General features: G+C 39.9%; 1 protein-coding gene and 1 pseudogene across 1 annotated transcript; both read right to left on the reverse strand.

Annotated features, from left to right (window-relative positions):
- Positions 1-1,921, reverse strand: LOC136967396 (uncharacterized). Its single transcript, XM_067261160.1, has 6 exons — positions 1,864-1,921; positions 1,404-1,769; positions 712-1,056; positions 497-625; positions 312-364; positions 1-120 (listed from the first exon to the last, which is right to left on the reverse strand). The coding sequence occupies exons 1-6, from the start codon at positions 1,919-1,921 to the stop codon at positions 1-3; spliced, it is 1,071 nt and encodes a 356-aa protein (XP_067117261.1).
- Positions 1,922-3,984: 2,063 nt separating this feature from the next.
- On the reverse strand, positions 3,985-4,994 carry LOC136967397 (Ig kappa chain V region K29-213-like; annotated as a pseudogene).
- Between the last annotated feature and the right edge of the window lie 5,712 nt (positions 4,995-10,706).

Here is a 10,706-nt window from a genome sequence, read left to right on the forward strand (position 1 = left end):
CTAATCTCTAACACCAGAGTACACTGTGTCTCTCTCCACGTTATCTCTCTCTCTTCTGGGTTTGGTTTTCTTCTTCTTCAGATTCAGAGCAGCGTAATGGAGGTTTTCTGTATCTTGGCCCTAGTAAAGGAAAAAGTTAATTTGAGTTACTTGTCAGATAGTGTACTGTACTGATGTTACTTTTGATCTGTTCTCATTTTCTATCTTGCTCATGTCAAACACAGAATTTGTAACCTTGGTTAGTTGTATAGTTCATGTAAACGTAAGGCTACTTCATTGCATCACTCCAAAATTGCTGAAAAAAAACATACCTTTCTGTATTCAGGAGAGATTGAACGTGTTGTCTGAGAGACTGATCCAGAAACTAATGGTGCAGAGTGGTAAGAAGTTAACATTATTTGTACTACGTTAGTAGTTACTCAAATGCTTGAAACTCTCAAAAAAAGGACATTTCTGAGAAAGGTTCAGCGTTTGCCTTTACATTAGCATCACCTACCTCTGCAGTGAGGACATTGTTTCCTGTTTATTTTAAACACAAAGCAGGTCAACACGACGATCAGCATGAACAAGATTCCTAATGCTGCACCCAAGAAGTACACAAGGAGAAGCAAATCTGGAATGCTCTCTGAAGAGACAAAAAATAAATTTACAAATACGTTTTTTATTCATTTCTACTTGCATTTAAAATTGTTTTGAAATATAATTTCTGACCTTCAATGTTCAGCATGGTCCCATTTCCAAACAGTATCTCCCCACATGAGGCCACAGCACAGTAGTAAGTCCCAGCATCAGAGAGGCTGAGGTTCCTCTTCGGGAGGTTGTAGACACAGCTCTGTGTAGGAGACCCAGCCTCAGGGCCCTTCTCACAATGATCACTCTTGCCTCCATGGGTGTAAAGGATTCCTGGATGGGATTCTCCTGAGCCATGTCTGAACCAATAGACACTGTGTTCTCCTGCACAGGTCTCAGTGGGTATTGTACAGTTTAGAGTTACAGAGTCTCCTGGCTGGATGGAATCAGACACTGGCTGCTGGACAACTTCGTTGGTATTGGAACCTGGACCTTAAAACATTTTGTCACATTATCTTGTGCAGAATTTTGTCTATAATACTTTTCCAAAACACAATTCACAGGAATTTACAACGAAAAAGATCACTGTCTCATATGTCTCTCCAACTTAGTCAGAGATTCTCCTAGTATGTGTGACTCACACACTCACGGATGCACAATAATTCTGTTTCATAATCTGTTATCTGTTAAAGATTCAGAAACTAGAACGTTATGCTCAGCTAAATTACCTAGGATTCTAATCTGTTGCATTATTTGAAGCTATATAATGGATAATAATGTCATATAATAAACCTGAAATTAGATGGATTTGTTTAGTTCGTTTTGAACCGTACCTTTTACATTAAGGAAGACACCATCAGCAAATTCCACCTTATTTGCGAAGGATTCACAACAGAAGTACATGGCTGAATCTGAAGGTTGGACATTTGAGATCCTCAGGTTATTTATTCCTTCACCACTGTGTACAGAGAAGCGAGGATTGTCCTCAAACTTATTGTGCAGTCTAGATTGTTGTCCAAACTTCGACATGGTAGATACAAGCTGGGGTTTATCTCCTAGGGTTTGTCGGTACCAAGAAAGGTGGATTGACATAGTGATTTGGTAGAAGCAGTGCAGAGTCACCGTGTCTCCAACATCGACAGACTTAAGATGACTGTCCAGACGTATGGATGAAGACTGTCTCCCCTCTACCACATGAACTGCAACAATGAGAAAACATTGTGATAACCACAATGTTTCCATCATATTCTATACAAAGGATGTGTATAAATGACTATGTCCATTTGAACTTACCGCATTCCCAGAGAAGTAGAACTACCAAACCCAGCGTGACCATCTTTGAAGGTCCCATCTTTACATCTGTGTCTTGACTTAATGGTAACGTTTATGTACGCATCAAACTATTCAGAAGTGAGGTTGTGTTTGATTGGCTAAGATGTTCTAGCTTTGGGTGACACCCTATTCAGGCTGCATTGTCTTATTGCCTTGCATTACATCTACGTATATACTGAATGGCATTACACACTTATGGATAAACCATTGTGTTTTTGCTCATTGGTTCAATAAAGAGAACCACGCAAATAGTGCAGATGGACCTAATCAATTGACTGAAGAACTAGATACTCTCTAGTAAGACAATAAATAAAAACATCGTACTGTTAACGTAAGGATAGCTGATATATTTTGATGTACTTTACAGAAGCCAAAATCCATCTGATTTGATTCAACAGTTTTCCATGGAAACATGGATTATGTCCGTGCCATTACTATTTACTGAGAGAGAGAGAAACAGAGAGCAGACATTGTCAATGTCCAGCATGGTTCCATATCCACACAGTCTGTCCTTACAGGGGACGAGGGAGAGACAACAGCCCAGTACTTGTAGTCCCAGTGTCAGAGAGGGTAAGGTTTTGCAGATTAGATTCAAAATGGTAATTTCATACTTAAAGAGTGTTCATATGTCCCCAACATAGCGAGTGACTTAAGACCATTAAAGTGTTGCACCCAAGTACTGAATGTGAGAATACCAGACCAGTAGCATGCATCCTGCAGAAAACCACAATCGGAGTTAACGAGCAACGCAGAGTGAGACAGAAAAAGAGGGAGAGAATGAGAAGGTAAAAGGGTCGTATGTGAGAAGGCACTGTACTTACAGACCACCACAGAAAACAAAATAAAAGTGGAGAGCATCTGACCCTATGAACAGGTAGCACTAGATGAGAAATGTCTTTATTCATTTACAACATTAGTATCTGTTCATTCTCTGCAGGTAAAGTCTGTATTGATACCCATGCACACACATCTTCACACTGATGCCAGCACAGCTAATGCACTTTTGTCAGGTGACCTATGTGACACTTTCCATCTTGAGGTGGAGCTGAACTACATGAAACACAGGGACTTCCTGTCTCCATAGAGATCATGTATAATGTGAGATACAGTATCTGGTCTCCATCATGCATCCACCAAGTCAACTTGGCTACAACTCTGAGCATGTTGTCCAACCCTGACCATGCCTGACAATGTATAAGATGAATCTTAAGACGTTAACATAATTTAGCCACCAAGGTCTGTTGTCTTGAACAAAACATGCTGGATAAAGAAAAATTTGCATTAGTGACATAGATCAGAAACCTATGGATAAATAAAAAAGGAGCTTTGCTGTGACGCGACAGATAGAGTGAAACAGGGTCAGATAAAAAGACAGAGTGAAAGGAACAGAAACAAAGTAGGAGGGACCTACAGTATGTGCAAGAGGCCATACTGTCTAGATAACCTTATTACTTATGCAGCAGACTGCAATACTCAAGAGACAAGACACGTTTGAAAACATTTTGTAGGAGAGTTTAATAATAGGTTTTTAAGCACTTTTAGTTATGTAGACTATAACTGTATTGTTCGGGTGTTCCGCTCCTGACTTAGAGATGAGTTACACATCTTCATGTCATGGTCAATATCTGACTTGGCATGTCAGTGTTTCGTATCTTACTACAGTATGTGCCACTAAGCTCTAGACCAAAAATAAACTGAATTTGAACACGTCATGTCTGTCCTCTTCATGGAAAATAAAAGGTGCTTCTGTAAAAGGTGTTTTCTTGGTGGCTTGTGTGTTTGTGGGCCTGCTGCACCAACGGTTTGAAGGAAGTTTCCTGTCTACAGACAGGGGTGGCCTTAGCTAGGGGTCTGACTGTGAAACTGTTGTTTTTTTCTGTAAGCACACCGCAAAGTCACTCTGAGGTTGATACAGGATACAGCTATAAATATCATAAAAAGACAACATCATGAACCTCCTCTTGGGTAGACATTACATTTACATTGCATTTATGCATTTAGCAGACGCTTTTATCCAAAGCGACTTCCAAGAGAGAGTTTTACAAAAGTGCATAGGTCACTGATCATAACAACGAGTTATGATCAGTGACAGTGATGGGATTCTCCTGAGCCATGTCTGAACCAATAGACACTGTGTTCTCCTGCACAGGTCCCAGTTTGTATTGTACAGTTCAGAGTTACAGAGCCTCCTGGCTGGATGGAATCAGACACTGGCTGCTGGACAACTTCGTTGGTATTGGAACCTGGACCTAAAAACGTATAAAATAATGTTGTCACATTATCTTGTATAGGTTTTTGTCTATAATACTTTTCCAAAACTAAAATCATAGGAATTTACAATGAAAAACATCAGTGTCTCATATGTCTCTCCAAGTTAGTGACAGATTCTCCTGGTTTGTGTTACTAAGACACTCATTGCTGCTGAAAAAGTCTACTGAAGATGCACCCTGACAAGAGCATTTATATTATCTGTTGAAGATTTTGAAACTAGAATGATAATATTGCATAACCACTCACCTACATTACCTAGGACAATAATCTGTTCACAATAACTCGTATTTAACCTGAAATCAAATGGAAAAGTTTTGCTTCTTTCAGACTGTACCTTTTACATTGAGGAAGACACCATCAGCAAATTCCAGTGTATTTACGTATGTTTTACAACAGAAGTACATAGCTGAATCTGAAGGTTAGACATCTGAGATTGTCAGGTGATTTGTTCCTTCATCACATTGCACAGAGAAGCGAGGATCATCCTTAAACTCATTGTATAGTCTAGCTTTTTGTTCATACTTATACATTATAGATACCAGCTGTGGTTTATCTCCTAGGGTTTGCCGGTACCAAGAGAAATGCATTGTCATAAACGTCTTGGTTGAAGCAGTGCAAAGTCACTGTGTCTCCAACAGCGACGGACTTGAGATGACTGTCGGGATGAATGGCTGAAGACTGTGTCACTTCTAGCACATGAACTGCAACGAGGAGAGAACATTGTGATTGTATTCCATACAAAGGATGTGTATAAATGACTATTTCCATTTGAACTTACCACGTTCCCAGAGAAGTAGAACTACCAAACCCAGCGTGACCATCTTTGAAGGTCTCGTCTTTACATCTGTGTCTTTGCTCAATGGAAACTTTTATGTACGTATACAACTCTTCATAAGTGTTGTTGTGTTTGATTGGCTAAGAAGATTCTTTTAGATTTAGGTGACACCCTATTCAGGCAGCATTGCCTAACTGCGTTGCATTTCATATACAGAATGGCATTACACACTGATGGATAAACCATTGTATTTTTACTTCGTGCTCATTGGCTCAGTAGGGAGAACTATGCTAATAATGCAGTTTGACCTAATCAATTGACAGAAGAGGTATATACTGTTTAATGAAACATTTCAGACAATTTACTCTTTTTCTGTACCGTTAACTTAAGGATAGCTGATATATTTTGATGTACTTTACACAAGGCAAAATCCATCTGATTTCATTCTCAACAGTTTTCCATAGAAACATGGTTTACATCCGTGCTATCACATTGTCCAGCATGGTTCCATCTCCACACAGTCTGTCCTTAGAGGGGACGAAGGAGACAATAGCCCAGTACTGTAGTCCCAGTGTCAGAGAGGGTAAGGTTTTGCAGATTAGATTCAAAATGGTAATTTCATACTTAAAAGAGTGTTCATATGTCCCCAACATAGCGAGTGACTTAAGACCATTGAAGTGTTGCAGCCAAGTACTGAATGTGAGAATACCAGACCAGTAGCATGCATCCTGCAGAAAACCACAATCAGAGTTAACAAGCAACAGAGTGAGAGAGAATGAGAGGTATAGAATGAGAAGGTAATAGGGTCGTATGTGAGACGGCACTGTACTTACAGACGACCACAAAAAAACAAAAGAAAAGTGGAGAGCATCTGACCCTATGAACAGGTAGCACTAGATGATAAAATCTTTATTCATTTACAACATTAGTATTGTTGGAAAAGTTGAAGATGTCACTGTTATCCTGTATAAGAATGATTCTGTGTTCAGTATTCCTTGTGTGCAGAGAGGCCTACCCCCAAATCTGAACTCTGGGTAACACTAGGCTTACGTAAACAAGGGGACCTGGGCTTGATCACTATCTTACTGGAGAGGCCATAAAAGAGATGGTCAAGCTTATAGGGGTCAAAGAGCGCACACACTCAAACACGCACGAACACACGCGCGCCAGGTCTATGCAAAGGAGCCAATGAAGAAGAGCCATGGGACATTTACATGCCTTTGTTTTAGCCAAAGACTGTCAAGAGTGGGTCTGTTTAAATAGCTAGCTAGCACAACATGCTAGCAGACAAACTTTGTATCACCATGGTGTGTGATGCTTTTGTCTCCTTGTGGGCCGGCCGCAAGCAATAAAGCTTTCTTAAACTTGTTCACCGACTGACTGTGCAATGCTTGATAGATTAATATTTATGACAAGTATCTGCTCATTCTCTGCAGGAAAACTGTATTGATACCCATGCACACATATGCACACTCATGCCAACACAGCTACAGCTCCCTTGTCAGGTAACCTATGTGATTCTTGCCATCTTTAGGTAGAGCTGAACTACATGAAACACAGGGACTTCCTGTCTCCATAGAGATCATGTATAATGTGAGATACAGTATCTGGTCTCTATCATGCATCCACCAAGTCAACTTGGCTACAACTCTGAGCATGTTGTCCAACCCTGACCATGCCTGACAATGTATAAGATGAATCTTCAGACATTAACATAATTTAGCCACCAAGGTCTGTTGTCTTGAACAAAACATGCTGGATGAAGGAAAATTAGCATTAGTGACATAGATCAGAAACTTATGGATAAATTAAAAAGGAGCTTTGCTGTGACGCGACAGATAGAGAGTGAAACAGGGTCAGATAAAAAAGACAGAGTGAAAGGAACAGAAACAAAGTAGGAGGGTTCTACAGTATGTGCAAGAGGCCATACTGTCTAGATAACCTTATTACTTATGCAGCAGACTGCAATACTCAAGAGTCAAGACACGTTCGAAAACATTTTGTAGGAGAGTTTAACAATAGGTTTTTAAGCACTTTTACTTATGTAGACTATAACTGTATTGTTCGGGTGTTCTGCTCCTGACTGAGAGATGGGTTACATATCTTCATGTCAAGGTACATCGTCTGACTTGGTATGTGTGAAGTTAAACACGTCATGTCCGTCCTCTTCATGGAAAATAAAAGGTGCTTCTGTAGAAGGTGTTTTCTTTGTGGTTTGTGTGTTTGTTGGCTTGCTGCACCAACAGTTTGAAGGACGCTTGTTGTCTAAAGAGAGGGGTGGCCTTTGCCCGGGGGAATGTGAAACTGTTATCTTTTTCTGAACGCACACAGCAAAGTCACTGTGAGGTTGATACAGGATACAGATATAAATACCATAGGAAGACAGCATCATGAACCTCCTCTTGGGGTAGACACAGCTCTGAGTAGGCCAAGCCTCCCCTCACTACTCCTACTTCGATGGGTGAAAATGATTCCTGGATAGACTTCCCCTAAACCATATCTGAACCAGTAGAGAGTGTGTTCTCTTGCACAGGTCTCAGAGTGTATGGAACAGTTCAGAGATACAGACTCCTGGCTGGACTGGAATTATTATTATTTATTAAATGCTGGGGAGGTTGTAGACACAGCTCTGTAAATCTCTCTCAAATATGAGATAAGTATGTGACCTCTTTGAGCTTTTGTACAAAAATATGGAACAATCTTTTGTGCATTTATTATTTAAAAAAATTGTCTTTACCTTTAATAATTAGAAGAGTTCCATCTCCAAATGTGATGCCAATGTATTGAGGTGCACAGTGGTATTTGGCTGAATCCTCTAGCTGAGTCTGAGATTACAACTATTGACTCCTCTTCTCACATTAAGGTGTTTAGTATCAGGTGTCAGATCTTTGATGATAAGTATAAAGGAATGTGGATACAATGTAACAATGAGAACTGGCTTCTGTCCAATAATCTGCTGAACCACAGAACACCCTTAATATAGGTACAAACTGCCAAGGTTAAAAGAAAACACGACTTTCAGATAAAAAAAAAATGTTTTAGTTAAATGAATCCATAGTTAACATTAAATATTCAAAGAAATGTCAGAATGCCCATGATCATGCAAATTAATAGATTCCAAAAGACAACAATGAAGTGAAACACTCAAAAGTTTTAATGTCCTACCTGATTTAATGTAAAACAAAAAGATGAGCCCAAACAGAATAATTTCAATGTCAGTTAACTCTGTATTTAACTAGGAAGTGGGCACACCCAGACACATTTAAATAAGATTGTCTGCAATAAGTAGGAGGGGGCACTGAACTGAGTAATGGTATTATTGGCTATCCAGGCAATATCGTGCCTTCCCATGAATCACTCAGTAATCCAAGAAAAGGTTGTTCAAATGGAGATTGGTAGCCTGTCACTGTTTTTTGATAACTATTGCATTAAATAATTATTTACTGAACAGCAAAATATACAGTAAATGTAAAGCTTTATTTAAACTAAAGACATGGTTACATTTACATTTAGTCATTTAGCAGACGCTCTTATCCAGAGCGACTTACAGTAAGTACAGGGACATTCCCCCGAGGCAAGTAGGGTGAAGTGCCTTGCCCAAGGACACAACGTCATTTTGCACGGCCGGGAATCGAACTGGCAACCTTCTGATTACTAGCCTGCTTCCCTAACCGCTCAGCCACCTGACTCCAGGTTAAAAGTTTGACAACATACTTTGGCTTTGCCCAAAACACACAGAAGCAGGGGTGTAAGTTTCATTATCATTGTTTTGTATCATCAATGTTTAAAAAAAGCTGTCCCACCCACATTTGAAAACAACCTACTCCCCTGCATGGCACTGTGTACTCAGACATCTACTGCCACAAATGTCATCACTGACCCGCTCTGCACCTCTTGTATTGCATCAGTCGATTTTATCTCTTAATTCCTTGACCGAGAATGAAGCAAAAGTGAAACAGCCTCACAAGTTAACATCACATCAACACAATCTCAATGTTACTCAGCTTTTCCAAAACAAAGGCAAGAGGTGAGGCACATTCTTAAGGAAGGTGCAATATTCACACTTATGTTTCCAAATTCTTTGACAAAGTGGCAATGTTTGTTATTTGCTGAACTTTTGACCTTTGACCTATGCAAGGTACTATTACACAGTTCTACAAAAGATTCTCTTGGGTTATAGAATTCAAAGAAAAAGTTCAGCATTTGATAAATGTGTTGAAGTTTTTGTGAGCACTAAAATGGATGGTTACCTTGACACTGGACGGTGGACAAGTTAATCATAACAATATTAACGAATATTCCATATTAAATAATACAGAAGACTATAAACTAGGATTGCCTATTCTTAAATCTTGCAGACAATTATTTTTAAGTGAACTTTCAATGTAGAATGGAATGCCACTTCTGTATTTTAGCCTATGTACCCACTGGGAGAACCAATAACTACGTAAGGACAAGCGAGGGAAAAAAAATTAAGAGAGAGAAAAACGGAGCTGTTCAGATGCATGCCATCGCTTATGTCTTTCGATAGAGATATTATCGTACTACGGTGGCCGACATGTGCAAACGCGCTGCAAATTAAGAAAACACATGCAAATAGACAAAACACAAGCAAATTAAGAAAACATCTTCATGAATTTGACAACACATGCGCAGCATTCAGCAAACGCGCTGCAAATACACACAACACAACCAAATACATAAACGTGTTGCAAAAACGAAAGCACGCAAACCAAAAACACTGCATCCAGTTTTCACAACGGAAGTTTTCCAGGCCTCTAGGGGGAGCGCTAAGTGGAACAGCTTGATTTTCGGCCCCACGTAGCGAAAGAGAGAGAGCATATGAGAAGTTTGGACCAACATCGAAGTAAAGAGGCGACATAAAAAGGTTAGTATTCATTTTTACACGTGGCCTTGCTCTTTTACAGTTTTTCAAAAGAGCAACTTCGATTTTGGATCCATTTCCAAATTAACTTCTCATATGTTCTCTCTCTCTCTCGCTCCGTGGGGCCGAAAAAATCAAGCTGTTCCATTTAGCGCTCTCCCTAGAGGCCTGGACAACTTCCGTTGTGAAAACTGGATGCAGCGTTTTTGGTTTGCGTGCTTTCGTTTTTGCAACGCGTTTATGTATTTGCAGCGTTTTTGGTTTGCGTGCTTTCGTTTTTGCAACGCGTTTATGTATTTGGTTGTGTTGTGTGTATTTGCAGCGCGTTTGCTGAATGCTGCGCATGTATTGTCAAATTCATGAAGATGTTTTCTTAATTTGCTTGTGTTTTGTCTATTTGCATGTGTTTTCTTAATTTGCAGCGCGTTTGCACATGTCGGACACCGTAATTATCTCCTCCAAATGACCTAATTAATTCATTTACATTTACATTTAGTCATTTAGCAGACGCTCTTATCCAGAGCGACTCACAGTAAGTACAGGGACATTTCCCCGAGGCAAGTAGGGTGAAGTGCCTTGCCCAAGGACACAACGTCAGTTGGCATGACCGGGAATCGAAAAGGCAACCTTCGGATTACTAGCCCGATTCCCACACCGCTCAGCCACCTGACTCCAATTCATTGAAAATAAGCGAGCCAATTTACTCATGCAAGCTAGTTTTTAAAGGTAAATGTCAAATAATCACACAGATCAGAATGGTGTTTGAGCAGAATGAGGCATAGAGTGCATCATACTATAATGCCACGAATGTGAGCGTTTGTGTGTGCATCTATGGCTCGATTAATTTATCAGAGCAGCTTTCCTCTCCCAGCT

This window comes from Osmerus mordax, chromosome 23 (genome assembly GCF_038355195.1).
Source record: "Osmerus mordax isolate fOsmMor3 chromosome 23, fOsmMor3.pri, whole genome shotgun sequence".
Lineage (NCBI taxonomy): Eukaryota > Metazoa > Chordata > Actinopteri > Osmeriformes > Osmeridae > Osmerus > Osmerus mordax.